We start from the raw sequence: 15,887 nt of genomic DNA on the forward strand, positions 1-15,887 counted from the left end.
AAATCTGATACAGTTGAACACTTTCTAACACGTAGGACTGAGGAATCAAGAGATTCAGAAAATATTTGAAGTAGAACCTCTGAGATGCATCACTCTCCAAATTATCTTCTGCATGGCAGATTGTTCAGCTGAAATTCCCTGTATTGTTACTAAAATCATATTTTTCATCTGTCAGCTGTGTTAACTTTGGTATTTTACGAAGGAAAAGTTTTGACTTTGCGGCTGCCAGCACCTAGTGGTTAATGATCCAATTCAAAACTCTCTCAGTATAGAGACGGCACTCGTTCATCTCTTGAATGTAGGAGTTGTTTTGTTCTTGAATAATTCATAATTCAGAGGTAAGTTGCTTAACAAAATGGAGTTCTCCACTTTACTGCACATAAAGCCCAAGTCCAAACTTTTAAAGCACAGATTATGGTTGTTTCAGCTGCATAATGATGCGACCTTCAGTAATGAACCTTTTGAATCTTTTCAAAAGAGCATAAGAGCATCCTCACATGAAATGGCAGACATGTTTGTCATGTGGACACTTATGAAGCAGACATGCAATGAGAGAGGAGAAATACAACTAAACTGTCAGACAAACATCCTAACAACTTTGCAAAATGCAACAACATACACAATATACCTAATGCTACTTTTATTTAAAAAATAATCTAAAACTTTGTATTACAAAACATGTCCAGGTCTAACTTAGAGGTCAACAATAACATTCTTATTCATTTCACTTTATTGTCATTTTATGGCATTTGCATTTTTTCGGTTGACCTCTTTGACCTTGACCTCAAATTTAATGGGAAGAAAAATCTCCCTGGCAGCCATGTTTTCTCTCTTTCATTACTTGATACCACCTTTTAGGCGTCTTATTTTTTTGTTTGTTTGTTTGTTTTGATTGTTCTTTGACATTTCCTGCCTCATGTACCACATGAAGAAGCTGGATGCGTAAGTGTGTCATGATATTTTTTGCTCCACTGAAAGGATTCTTAAGGCTGGTTTATTAATTGCGTTATTGACTTTATTAAATGATTTTATTTTTGAAGAATAAATTGATGAAAGGTTTTCATGCCAATAATGTGAAATAAAAAGAAAGGCAACACAATGTTGGGTTAATTTGCATCATTGTAGCAGATGCACAACAAAGGCTGAATGTTCTATTGTGTGTGTGAAAAACAAAGGAGCGGTCAGAGGTTACTGTACATCAGTCAAAGCAGGAGTTTCATGGATAAAGCTTCTGTTTTCATTTCCTAATGCAGAGTTTAAAGTATTTTGTCAAAGGGAGCATAACCTCCCCTCCGTCTGCTGATTTTGCCCATTAGAAGGTCCCTGTGGATCATTTTGGCTTCAATTGGTAGAATCTTGGTTCAACATTCTGTCAACACCTCCAAACGCAACATTAAGAAGTCAACAGGCGCTTTAATGAAATCCGCGCTGTACTTTCCTCGAGACATAAACTGCGCAGGTGCGTCGCTGAAGGCCTGCAGATCTTTTTCTGTAGCGGTGCATCATTAACCAGAGGAGGAGGGAACGGAGAGCGGAGCTCTTTCTGCAGCAGCTGTCCACCGAGTTTAAGCTGCATATCCAGCTGGGTGCAGCATCCGAACCTCTGAATATGGAGACGATGTGCAGAGCAATTAAAAATAAGCTGCATTTTCCCACAGCTTTATAGTATGGTAACGCAGAATGTGGCTGCAGGCAGCATGGAGGATTTCCAAACAGCTCATGTCTTTGCTGTTGTTGGAGTTAGATTTAAATTTAAAGTGAATGTGGGATGTCATGAGGATTTAGATGTGTGGTCTTTACAGGTTTCACCACAGCGTTCAGGTGCAGACACTGCAGTGTGGAGACATAAACATCAATTAATACAATAAACATGTATCAATTTGATTGTTGATACACCCACAACACAAGTTGGAAATACAAGCATGCAAGAATAAATGTCTACAATTATTCAAATATTTATTTTTCATGTTTGTTTGTTCAATACATGTTTAAAGAAAAGTGAAATAATTAAAATATGAGGTTAATGTGTTAATATATGCAATTCAGATGCATGTATATGTGTGTATTTTAAAAAAGATCTTAATGACGATGAAGAATTATTTTAGTATTTGTTGAATCGTTTCACATTTCTGTGCTGCTGCATGCCATGAGTTTAATATTCACTCAAACTATTTTCATGCCGGCCATTCAATTATTAGGATGTTTTTCATTCACCTTAATTTATTAAGGTTCAGTATTATGAAACACTAAAGAAACACAAATTATTATGACATACAAATTCATGTTTAGACGTTTTGACTATTTAATTGTAATTAAATTGCATTTCAATTTTCAGAAAATTGACATTTTTATAACATGTCACATACCAATTTTTAATAGACTTTATTTGGATTCTCTGAATCAGAATCAAAATCCTGATGGGATTTTTTTGTCTTCTTTTTTGTTTTCAAAACATTCTGCTTCCAGGTTATCTGGGGACAACTCAACGAGTCACCATCTGACAAAAACCTGTTTATTAATTTTTTTCTTTAAAAAGTTGATGCCAAAATCCATCTATGAGAGACCCTATGTTATGAGTGAGTCACTGAAATAAACAGAAACAACCAGGAGATGAGGGTAATTTGTCCTCGGTTGTTCCCGAAGGCCGTCTCTTCTCAGGCTGACTTTTACCAACTCCCACCCACTGCCATTTTGCTTGACATGTTTATGGATTGAAAATAAACCATGTTGCAAACTGGATTTTTTTTTTTCTCGGTAGGAAAACATTTTTAATTAGTTCCCAGGGCGTTTCTGGTGGTGATGGTGAAGCATCTGTGTCCTCAGGTGAAAAGTTGCATATCCTCACATTTAGAGCTACATTGCAGCGTTTCAGCCAAAGGCCGACTGCATGGTAAACTGTGGAACGTGCCATCAGCCTCCTGAAACGCCGATGGCGGTGTGTTCCTTTTCTATTTGTCACGGCTCGGCTCTCTGCCCCACTCACAGCCATTTCTGCCTCGCAAAATCGCAGGATTTTCTTAAATCCTTTTCCACGGTTGCAACTGGAAAAATTGACACTAGTCAGCCGGCTTGTTTAAGTAAACCTCGACATTCATGAGGTAGTTTGCATTGAGCAATTGTGGTCGAATGGAGGCGTGTAGGGGCAGAACCTGGTACGCAAAAACCGAGGTGCTGCTAAAAATGTTAAAGGAAAATTGCTTTCTAGTGCGTGTTTTATATCACCGTGTTTTTTTTTTTTTTTTGGATATATACACCATTTTCAGCTTTTGGTTGATATACTGTATTTTTTCGGGATATAAAGATATCCAACATAAATGTAGATAGTTATTCAAATATTTATTTCTTGTGTTTGTTTAGATCTTGCATAATGTTTTATAAATGAAACCCCGTGGTTCCTCAGTATCTAAAGCAGAAATTGCTGGTTGTTTGTCACAGATGTCAACATACGACCTTCGCTTAAAGCCGCTATCCTTCTCTCTCTGCCCGCTTCCACGTTGACAGCTGTCAATAAGGGTACTGGTGCCATTTTTTTTAATTGGCATACTTTCCACTAAGTGCATCAATAATTACTCATTTAGATGAGCGCAGATTGCAAGAGCTATTTTGGGAGCAGGTTTTTCAATGGCGGACTTGATTTCCTTTGCTGTTTAACTGGTTGCCATGTCATCATTTCATAAACACTTGTATTTTGATTCTTATTAAATAAAAATACTTATATTTTGTATTTATCATGAACAGTCCTTTCTGGACATGAGTCCATTTTAGTGGAAATCCAGGCTGAAGATTATTTGCCATCATTTGTTCTCGCCTTGAATGAAGTTTAAGGAACATTAAAAACGACCAGTGGGCGAATTTGCTCTCTATTACAACCAATAACAAACTGATGTTTATTTTAATATGCAACATGTGGAATGACTTTTGTCCTGTATTATTGCTAAGAGAGAGACTTTGAGGTTCTGTGTTTTAATATATGATTTATGCTAGCCAGGTTTTCACCTTTTGAGCTTAGCTTACCGTCGTTAAAAACACTTTGTTTTTATATTACACATATCCCTAAAGGAGTTTAGTCAACAATCTGTTTTACTGTATCAGGCTCAGCTGCAGTAATAGGCTCACAGTATATAAATCTTTTTTTATTATTATTGTTTTTTTATGCGATTCAGTTGTTTTTTTTGTTTTGTTTTTTTTTTTACTATTTTTCTCTTTTTTTATTCAATTTCTGACATTTGCACTTGTCCAGAGACTCTGTGATGATCTCTGCATCTGTAACTGCCCTAAAGAAAAAAGTTTCCCGACAAGGTCACAGTCAGCCCAAAACGATTTTTGAACTCGAGGCCCAACTCTCATGCACCCACAAGGTGCCAGAAATATTTATTGCAAGCTGCAAGTTTGGGTGGTTCAGATTTCCAGTCATGGATTTAAATCTGGACTCAGGCAACAGAGCTGGATTTTTTTTTTTTTAATCCAACTCGTTTCTCTGAGTATTAGATATTTGAAAATAATATAAATAGACATTGATAGTAAACCTTGAAGGTCTTTTTTTTACATCCTGTTTTATTTGATAAATCAACATAATAACTGAAAAGTAAAATGAGAATCATTATGCTTTTAGAAATGATCACAGATATAAAGGTACAAAATGTGGCCTCCATACATACGTAAATCCTCATTTACCAATAATCAAATATCAGTGCAAAACCAAGAAGAACATTTGTGACTCAAAAGCTTATCAGAGAGCAGCACAAAAGTTGAAAAATTAAGAGATATTTGGATCCCAAAATGTTTATAAGTAAGCGTTTTATCTAAAGTGACTTATTAACAAGCATGGGAAATGTCTAGGAGATTTGAAAATGTACCACTTTAAGGGAGGAAATGGGTTCATAATAACATTTTTAACTGACAATTTTGTCAAGAAAAGTCTGTCATTGCAGCCACCCAAAATTCTGCAGCCAACTATTTGGACATCTCAGCTGCAGCACTGGGATGTTTTATGCACAATTTCTTAAAATCCAGATATCTTAAAAGTGTTACTTCAATTAGTTATAATTGAGTTTGATATCTCTTCAGTTGTAATTTCAGACCTCAGTGTCGTTGAGATAAATCGGAAGGAATTCACTGAATTCCTCTCAAGCTGCTCATCTGCAAATGCAGATATCCTAAATTACCATTCAGGACAGTCAGAGTGTGGGCAAGTCTAGTCAAAATTCAGCTTTAGATGTCTAGATTGTTAACTGATAATTAAACCAAACAATGTCTATGTTAAAACAACATGCCATATGGGGACACCCTTGTTTTAGTGGCCTTGGCAAACTTGGAAGAAAACTGATCCGAGGCCAAGGCAAAGGTTCACGTTTCAGACCGTAAGTGTACAGCCAAAGCTCTAACGGAAAGCTTTAGATCAAAGCAGATCGATGTTTTACACAACCATAGACATAAATCTCATTGAGAGTATGGGGTCTACTGTTCCTTGATCCTCCATATTTTTTTGAGTCTGAGCTATTTCCCAAGACAGATTGGATAAATCTTTAGTTTCTAAATGCCTGAGATCCTTAAAGACATACGTCAAAAGACTCAAGGCTGAAAAAGAGATCAAAGGTATCTCTATAGGGGTTTAAATAAAAATGCAATAACACTTCCCCAGTTCTTTTTGTAAAACACTTTTTGTTGATCTGTCACAAACAAACGCAGATAAAATGCATTTAAGCACAAACAAAATACACAAAGGTCCAATCGATCAAGGTTGCAAACGCTTGAAGATGCAGCTTCATAAAGATGTTTAATCCCAAAGTACGTCTTCTGACACGGTTCAAAGCTGAAGCCTGTTTTTCTTACGAATGTAAAGCTCTCTAAAATAATTTGTTTGATCTGAACAATCCCTATTTGAACTGTCTATCGTCTAGCTTAAGGTTATGTTTTCACTTAGTGAAAGAAAATTATCCAAGCGAATAAAATTATATGTCCTTGACACAACATTACAGTTGTACCCAGTTAAAATGTATGAAATAAAATCTTCCTATTGTTTTTTCTCTGACTAAATTTTTAACACACTGACTAATTATATTTGCTAACCTTAGCTATGGTGATGCCAACAGCTCTACATCACAATATCACCAGGTGACAGATGCTAAAAAAACTAATCAATGCGTGTGTTCGCCACAACTTTCTCCAGCTGAACAGAAACAAAGCTCAAGTCATTCTGTTTGGGACTGAAGAGCAATCATCTGGAGTCGGCACACAGCTTCAGCCGTCACAGCCTGAAGCCACTGATCAGGCCTCAATTCTGTGTGATGGACTCACAGCTGACCCCTTAGAAACACATAAAGATAATTAACAAAGACAGCCTTCTATCACCTCAAGATATTTTCTACGATTAGAGGACTAATGTCGCAGCAAGATCCAGAGAAGATAAGCCATGTTTCTCACAGAATTTAAAACAGCCATGTTTTAAATTATATTTAAATTCTGGAGAGTAATTATCTTAATGTTCCTGATTTATGAAGCTCAATAAATGTGGGCAGCACTTGAATGCTATGTTCCCATTTTGACAAATGGCTTTGAGAAAAGGAGTTTTCTGTAACATCTTGTTTAAGACCTACGGACTAAAAGCTCCATCAAACTTTGATTAAGCTTTCAGTAAAATACAAGAGCAAATAATAAAATCCAATCCTTGCATATTTTACTTCTTTTACTGATTGGGGATTAGCTTTTTTTAACAAAACCACCCATATCTTAATGTGTTTTTTATCCTCCTCATATTTATAGGAGGTGATTCTGCACTGAAATATGAATTCATTTTAAGATTGTTTGCAGATCTTTGAAAAACATGAATATTGACGGTCTTTTCTGGGCGAAATGTTTTAAAGCGTTCCTTCATCACAATTACTAGTTTGCTTCCTCATGATGTGCGCATAGTTACTGAAATAGATGATTTCTCAGTTTTTCTTTACTTTTCTTCCCTCTTGAAACAGATGGTTCAAACATTAGCCACCTGCCGTCTGCCGTCTCCCACAGTTCCCGAGCTCCAGGTTCACAAATGAAAACATTTTAATCTTTTATGATGATGATGACGATTTGCTGCTGCTCTTGATGCACACATAGGCGATTAAATATTTAGCCTGATTAAAAGAGAGCTCACTGAAGGTAAACGTCTGACGCTCAGAAATTTACAATGTCTGTTGTTCAGGGAGCGTCAAGTTGAAACGTTGCCTGTTAAAGTCCTTTTCTGCAGCAGGCGTGTTATTAATCATCTTATTGCAGCAGGAAAGTGTGGGTTTTTGTCTGTTTTTCATTGTGCTCAGGGGAAGATGAGCATCAGATGGTAAAACGTCTACAACACAATGTGCTAATTACAAGGACAGATTGAGCTCCAAAAAATTGCAAAAATGATTCAAGATTTTGAATGGAGAAACAGGCAATGAATTTCTTTGACTCTTTTGCTGAAAGCTTCCAACTTATTTTTGTTTCTTATGTCTTGCTTAAAAACAAACAACAGGATCAAGTATTTGCACTCCTGTTTAATCCAAATTAAGTCAGCGGCTCCGTGAGGCCCCTAGGCTAATATGTTGACACAGACCACAGATACATAAATGTAACATTTATTTATTGAGCTTATCAATGCTTCAATGCTATGGTAACAATCTGATGGTGTGAGTTTCATCTTTGAGTTTGAGCTCCGTTTGTTCAAATTAGTAAACTTCAATTATAACTTGTTGCTTTTTAGGTTGATCAGTTCAACTACTTCCCTTCTCCCAGATTACATTTAACACAGAAGTTGTTTGTTGTGGTGCTGATGATTTTAGCAACAAAAGGGGCCCCTAAATCAAATTCTGCTCAACGCTTCATCCAGCCTTGGACCGGCCCTGCATGATGAGTTAAATCCACTGCACTGCGCGCAGAGATGCGCTACAAACGGGAGATTTAACTTAATGCTGCTATGTTAAGTTAAATCTTTAGTGGCTCTTCCATTTCATGTCTGTTGAGTTTTTAACAAGGGGACACAGAAACTATTTTGGTTGGTTCAGTTTATGGGACGAGTTACTCAGATCTCTGTGCACCTTAACTCTGTCTGACTAATTGGACAAAGCATTTGACATGGTTTGATGCTTTGTAACTGGAAAAAATAACACTAAAAATAACAATAAAGCAAAATAAATCATTCGCACCACTCCCTCAACGCACCTCTGAAAGCGCGACTCCAAGTTATTCCTGCGGTTCACGTTGAGCTGCGCAATTAGAGCTAACATGGTGGGGTTTAAACTCCTAAATCTGGAAAGAAACATAATTCCTCACAGGGGGTTGATGCAAATGTCCAAACAGGTCAGCCTGGGTCCAGTTTCAGTAAAATGAGGCACGTGTGATCCTTTAACTGGTAAACTTTAGACATCCAGCTGCTGGCTCTGCGGCGTGATTGGTCCGGCTTTAAATGCATAAACTATAAACTTATCTTTTAGTTATAAATCTACACCGCCAGTGAAACCCTGAGAGCAACAGAGACACTTGCAATCCAACTTAAAAAAAAAAAAAAACATTGACAGGCTAACATTAACTTAGCCTGGCGGTGGGGCTAGTAAAGCATGGCGGACCGCCAGGCCTATAATAGACTGGGGAAAACCCTGAGTAGCTGTTGCTGGCAGACTCCAAGAAGATTTGAATGAAGAAGATTTCATACATCTAAAAAAGTGTAATTTGTGGCTCGGTGGTTTTTGGTTTCTGGTGTTTGTTGCTTTTATTTATAAAATCTGAAATCGATGGTCTGAAATTTTTGACAGTGACAAAAATAGACATTTCCCATTGTGGAAGATTGCTTCAAGTCCAACTGTGCCAATATTGATTAAATGCAGAAGAACTTTATCAAGCCGAAAGCTATACTAAAATAATAATAATAGCTCTTCTGCAGTGCCACAGAAATGTTAAGATTGAAGTTTTACCATGTTGGATGATTGTAGCTGTGAAATTGTAGCTGTGAAAGAGCAGCTCCATTACTCTGAACCAAACTGACAGACAGCAATAACCTCCAAGTTAAAAATTGACCCTATGCTTTGCTTAAAATGGCTCTGTTTGCATGCAGAGTGACTTGTTGAAATGTAGACGGAGTCATTGCATAGAGATTATGCATGCTGGCTGGAGGGTTTTTATAAAGCAAATTTGTCTTTATGTCTAGTTTCAGAATCAAAAGCATGTGCAAAAAAAAAAAAAAGAAAGGGTTTTTCAAGGTTTTGCACCTTCAAACTGCTTTTTACATCTGACCAAGACTTCGGTCACTTTGGTGAAATACTTCAACTGGAGCTAGTCCAGTCTGACTGCAGCTGGAGGCAGGATAAAATAAAAGGTTAAGCTCAGTCAGTAGTGGAGGGAAAAAAATACAGAATTTTTGTTTTTGCAAAAAACATTGTTTTTATTGTGGCTCTTTGTGCACGGCTACAAAACAAAGTATTTGATGTTCAGTTTCCTTTGGGTAAATATTGTTTTACAAACAGTGAGATGCCTTCTTCAGTACTGTCCCTTCACCTTGCTACACTTCCACTGGCACTTTCTGGACTACTTATGTCACCCAAAGTTAAAATATAAATCAATGACACACATCAACTGTTCTGTTTAGCAACAGTTTCATTTTCTATTTGCTTATTATTGATAGTGAAAAGTGAAGTAAAGACATGAGGCAGTGTTTTGCTGGAGGTCAGGCTGGATTTCCATGCAAAAAAGAAAATTTTTATTAATATAGGTCACAGAGGAATATTTATGAAATTGAGTGTTTACATTCTGGGATTAATGTTTTAAGCACTTTTTTTTCTTTTGCAGTATTTATCTATTTTTAGGACCTAACGCAATCTTTGATTTCTCTCACGGTTTTTTATTTTAACGATACATTTTGTTCATCTTTTGCATACGCTGATCTGTTTTGTCACTCCTCTGATTCAAGACCTGAGAAGGTTAAAGTTTTATAAGGTAAACTCTCTTCCAGAAGTCCAGACAGTCTGACTTGCACCCGAATGACCGAATTACATGTTTAATATGCTCTTCATCCGGTTGCTTTTGAAGTTGCTTTCAGCTGCATCAAGCACCCAAACCTCGTCCTTCACACCGGTTTGCGGGAATACAAGAAACCTTTAAACCCATTTTCACAGAGCTTTCCATGTATTTCTGGGTGTCTTTCAAGGGTGGTTTCAAAACGCCCAGCAGCCCTGAGGTTCTTTCCCAAATATAAGCGTATAAGTTCGCTTTCTCAAAATCAGTCATGAAAGATAATTGAATTTCATTCTCATCCAACTGCGGCAGATATCCGGTTTGGTTCATTTACTTATTTATTTTTGTTTCCTTTTCCAGGACTCGCTATTATCAATTTAATTGCCACAGCAAAGACCTCTTTTTTTGTTTTTTCTCTCTTTTGTGTATCTTTCCATCAAAGCTGCTGGCTTCCCACCAAAAGTTACAAAGCAAATAAATGTTGCCAAAGAGAGTTCAATATTTAACTCAATTCCAGCCACATGAGAAACATCCAGTTCACTAGATCTGCACAATTAAAATCCCATAAATCCATCAAAACGCAGAAATCTAGTAAACATATACTGATATAAAATCTGGAAAAAGCAAAGTGCATCAGTTGATTGTCTCGCTTGTGGAGTTACTTTAACAGAGCAACGTTTTGTATATTTTTACTGGTATTTTTGCTTTTTTTTTTTCAAGTTTTTGTTGCTGGACGGCCTTCTTGCCGTCGTCCTGATCTTCAGTGTCCTCCACAGATTCCCGTCATAACTCTGTCTGGCTGACAGACAGAGTGATTCATGTTCATGTGGTTTTCATGCTACTTTCAGTCAGGGGAAGTTTTCATTATTTAAGGGATTGCTCATTTGCACATACATTATTTCACATCACAGCCACATTAATTTGCATTCATTAAAAAGAAACCTAGACTGGGCAGGAAATTCGCTCAGCATTTACTTTACTCACCTAAACATAATGCTGGTGTCCTTTTGAAAATTGAGCTAATTCTGTGTTTTGGACTAAGCCTCATGTGTTTCGAGATCCTGAAAATTCCCCTGACCAGCTCGGTTTTTCTACCGGTAACCTGCTCAATAACAATGCAGCCTCTATTCTTGGTGACCTCTGACATTTTTTGAGCATGTGTCCTTCTGTCATCTACACAGGAGCGGTTTGTCTTCGCGACCGTCTGGCATCTCGCATCTGTCAGACTCTGCGCTCGCTCAGTCGCTGCCACCAGCCAAACATGCAGGCACGCTGCTGCAAGACGTGCAGTCAGGACTCCGGCAGGCCTCTCCACTAAGGTCCCGCTCTCCTCGCGTTGCTTCAACCACAGGGTTACGAACCACGGGCCTTTACAGGGAGCCAACCATCGGGACCTCTGTCACTGACGGGACGACAGAGTTCACTTGGAGCTGGTGTGAAGGACACAAACCAAGAGCTTAAATATTTGTTTGCACTTTGTGCGTCCCGCATTTTGACGACGTCTGCTTTAGCAGGTTGGAGTGTTTCACAGAAGATGAGATTCTTTCGTTCTACTCAAGTTAAAATGCATTAACACATTTAGATAAACCACTAATCTTTTCTGTTGTAGTGCTTGTTTTTATTTTGATGACCACAGCAGAGTCTTAAAACATGCAGCTTAGTGGCTTTTAATATGTGGTACATGTGGTGGGGAGCAAAACATATGGTGCATAACTGGTCATTTGTCATTTCATCAAGTCCTATGCTTTTAGCCCACTGCATTTCTGTTAAGCAGTAATCTTTTCAAATATGGATCTCAAACTGCAGCTGCTCTAAGGTTTTTTAAAAAAGGGAGCCTTTCAACAGTACATGTCGGGTCAAAAATGTGATCTTTCCAAAGATTGCTCTGTATTGTTAAAAATGTTTTCAAATGTTTGCTGCGTGACTTAAAGTGCGGACACAAAGTACCTGAGTGAATCTGTACTTTTACCTGTATGAAGCATGTCCTACCAGCTAAAGCTTAAGTGTAAAGCCTGGTTCACGCGACAAGGGATGGTGATATAGTGTGTGGTGTTCAGCCACATGACAAAGACAACAAAGAAATTTTACTCATGTACTCTCTCAAAACCTCTCGAGATCAAACTTGAGTTCAGAGTAAACAAACATGGCCGACAAGGAAGAATCAACAGCGTTTTGTGGACATGTTCACAAAAACATGGCCGACGTCCATGGCACTTTCTTCTGGTTTTCTGTATTTTGAATGATCCTCCATTTTGGATTGCCAGTTCCTGGATGTGTATACTATAACTCACTTTATTTCTGTTATTGATGGTGAACTTTTCTGCTGCAATTACCTGAAGAGATGGAGGATTAACAAGGCAGTAATAAATCAGAGGATTATCTGCAGAGTCATTATAATATTTGGAATATCCTTAAGCTTGCCAGGAGGGAGAAGTCGGATCAAAAATTGGCGTAATTATCTCGACATGTGAACCCCTGAATTCACAATGCATTCATGTGTCAGACTGAAGTTTTTAATTAGATCAGCAAATTCTTTCTAGACATGAATTGAGTTAGAGCCAGAGTTCAACACTTTCACCTCCAGAACCTTTTGCAGGGATTTTTTTTCTGCCTTCTAAGGCTGCGTTTGAGAAAGTCTACAAACTTTTTCAGGTTAGCAGAGACTAATTCAGTTTTACACTTAAACACTGCGAAATGGTCACAAGGTATACATCCAGACAACCAGGTTTTAATTCCTTTGTAGCAATAGAACAAAACCTACCAAGATGCCTTTATTGAAAGTTGTAACTGGAGCCAATTTTAAAGTTTGAAGTAACTTTACATGAGCTACATAGCATAGCTGTTGTGTGAGGATTATTGGTCATAGGTTTTATTGCCTAAAATCATGGTTTTTACTGTCACAACGGACGTTTCTCAATTGTTGAGCAAGACTTTGCTGGAAACGCTCGCGGTGTGAGTCGGTGCTTCTTATCTTCAGCAGATCCGGTTTGGAAAAATCACCAGATGTTTATAGTCTGGATTACAAAAAATGCTTATAGTCATCATGTGTCGATCAACCAGCTGGTATCCACTACTGAAGAGTTTCTTTAGTTTTTTTTTTTTTTTACCACCATTAAAAACACTTATTTCCATGTTTGCATACATTTTTCGCTCTCAGTAAAACGGCTGTAACTGATTTATCCTTACGTGACTCTTGGCGCACATCTCTGCCTTTGAATGACCCGGCGTCACCAGAACACAACAGAACCTCCAAACAGCTTCATGTGGAAATCTGACGCCTTTGGAAAGCTTCATTAGAAGCTAAGCAGTTTGCCCTGACACTTTGAGTTTCATGTGGCTTGTCAATTAACAGAACCACCACCAAAGCGTCGGCGAGCACCATTAAAAATATAATTTCCAGACTGCATTCAAAGGACAAATGTGTCCGTTGGGGCTGATGAATGAAGCTACAATGGAAGTATTTCAGACCTTTATTCTGCGCCTGTTAGCTAAAGTCATAATGAACAGAAGCTGAAAGTGACCTTCGTCTTCGTTCATTTAGTATCTCAGGAGCATCAACTAAAAGGTTCAGCTGGATCACTATTTGTATGATTTTTTTTTTTTTTTTAAATCTACTCATTATCAGAGTTTCCTTAAGAATAAATTCTCCTTTTGATCTAAATGAGTTTTTATCACCTGTAGTCAGCTGGCAGATACGACGTTAAAGGATCAATTCAGGCAAATTTCAAGTCGGATCGACTCTCTGACAGACACACTGGTCTATTGGATTTGTATTGGCATTCAGTGTTTGAAGCTTTTCAAAAAGCAAATATAAACATTATATTTGCTTTTTGAAAACACACTTCCATCCTGAAGAGCTTTTCATTTGGTCACCATTTAGATTTGTTTTCTTAAGGTTGATCTCAGCAGGAAAGTGAAACCAGCTCCAAAAACTCGTTTTTATTACGTTTTTAATCAGAGATTTATTTCAGAAGTACCAGCAGCACGTAGATGCAATGCGGTTATAAAACCTAGAAAAATCTGTAGCGATCAGACCTCAACTGCATGGCAGCAGAATATTTAGTTTGTGCCGTCAGTCTGCCCAGCAATCTGCATAAATTAGAACAGAACAATAATGGCACGAAGCAGGAACATAAGAGGTTATATTAGCAGTAAAGATGATCTTAGCTCATTGTTTCCAATCTTTTTTTAGTTTGGTTTGGTTTTATGATCTCAGGCCACATTGTGAAACTTGGTCTGCACATCACTTAAAGCTGCACGGTTGCAGTTCATAGCTGCATTCAGGACTGTTTTGCAGCACTAGTGTTATAAAGACTATTTGTAATGCATAACAGTCAACATATTTAAGAGCTGTCACAAACATTTGAATTCTGAAGAAAATGTATACTATTTTGATTATATGAACATTCGTTTGCATTAGTAAGACGTGATTTGTGTGAATAAACCCTCTGCCTGTGCTATGATCTACAGAAACTCAGGACGCCACAAAGGAAGAGTAGCTTGTCTTGAAACGATGCTCAGAATGATGAACTGATTTAGCTTTAAGGTTCCTGCTTTCCAACAGCAGCCTATAGGAAAAAGCTGTTTTGCTTCCAGCTCTAGTCCAAAGCTTCCAGCGTTGGTGCAGATGACCTCTAAAGAAGCCAGAGAAATATTGGAGCCGGCATTCAGAGGTAATCAGGAAGTTTGCACTCAAAGGAGCATCTGCTCTGGTTTCATCTCTGAAGCTCGGAGGTTTTGTCCAGTTTTTATTCGCAGTCTTTGAAGCAGAAACTAATGCCAATGTTCAAAAGCCCCGATTTTTTTTTTTTTTTTTCCATCATGCTCTGGTTTTTCTCAGAGCCCTTTTCATGCTGTGTGTTCCTGACACTGCTGTCTCTGTTATGTTTTTTTCTCAGTTTGGTTGAACAGCAGTCGGTTATAAAGATGTAGCAGGGCCGTCACAGACTAGGGGTGGGCTTTATCATCGCTTCAGCTTGTTAAATGTCTGCAGCAGCTTGTAAAAAAGGCTACATAAAATAGTCTAAGAGGTTACAGTTGTTCCCCTTTGGCTTTTCCACCAGGGTTGTTTTTTTTTCCTTTCTAAACTGTCAGAGTAAATGTTTAAGAAAGTAGAAGCTACAGGTATATTTGGTGCTAGGAGCTGCACAGGCTCCACTTGTTCTGTTGCCAGTTTCAGGTATTGGCGGGCCCAGTGCCATTTCAACTTGAGTAGTGAATCATTTGGTGTTTTTAATCCTGGTTAAGCTTTTAGTTTGAAGTAAATGTAGTGTTAGAGTGCTGCTTGTTTTAAATGATTGTCAAACGTCTCAAAAAGAAAAAGAATAGACGCTACTTTTTATTATGTTATGTAACAACAGCTAATGGGTAAACACGTGTACTACTCCATATATGTACAAGCTCTGGTTTCTGTTTTAAAAATGTTTGTTTGATCCCGTCGACGCTGCAGCGGTACCATCAAATGTTTCTGCACTTCTTCGTATTTCACGTGCAAAGTTTAAACAGTCAAACAAGATGGACTCGCTTCGATGCAGCCGGTCATCTCTGGACGTCCGCCTTCACGTGACTCGATGTAAAGTGTGACTGACAGTTTCTCTACACAGATGAACATTTTCTCTGAAAAGAAAACCGTTCTCAATAAAAGCAGTGCTCCTTTTTCATGTTCAACAGGCCTTGTAAAATAAACAAAAGAAACGTCTCCTTTTATAAAACCGTCCTGTGTGTTGCAGTTTTTTTTCTATTTCTTTTCTGGCGCTTCAGGTGAAGCGGAGAATTTGTATGGAGAATACAAATTATGGAAAAAAATGGGATTTTAGTCTCTATGTGCTCCTATCAGTCGAGTGCACTCAAGAAAATACGATCAAACTCCTGGAGTGTATTTACACCCTGTATAAGAGTTAAATACATATTTTAAATGCTTTTTT

The 15,887-nt window shown here is 37.9% G+C and overlaps 1 protein-coding gene across 1 annotated transcript in view; it reads left to right on the forward strand.

Moving 5' to 3' along the window:
• LOC129369534 (A disintegrin and metalloproteinase with thrombospondin motifs 7) overlaps window positions 1-15,665 on the forward strand; it is a 119,458-nt gene extending 103,793 nt beyond the window's left edge. The window contains exon 24 of the mRNA XM_055045019.1: window positions 11,145-15,665. Within this exon, the coding sequence (XP_054900994.1) occupies window positions 11,145-11,281 (137 nt within the window). The 3' untranslated portion in view covers window positions 11,282-15,665. The remainder of the gene's footprint in view (window positions 1-11,144) is intronic.
• The last annotated feature ends 222 nt before the right edge of the window (window positions 15,666-15,887 follow it).

This window comes from Poeciliopsis prolifica, unplaced genomic scaffold (assembly GCF_027474105.1).
Source record: "Poeciliopsis prolifica strain line A6 unplaced genomic scaffold, Auburn_PproV2 SCAFFOLD021, whole genome shotgun sequence".
Lineage (NCBI taxonomy): Eukaryota > Metazoa > Chordata > Actinopteri > Cyprinodontiformes > Poeciliidae > Poeciliopsis > Poeciliopsis prolifica.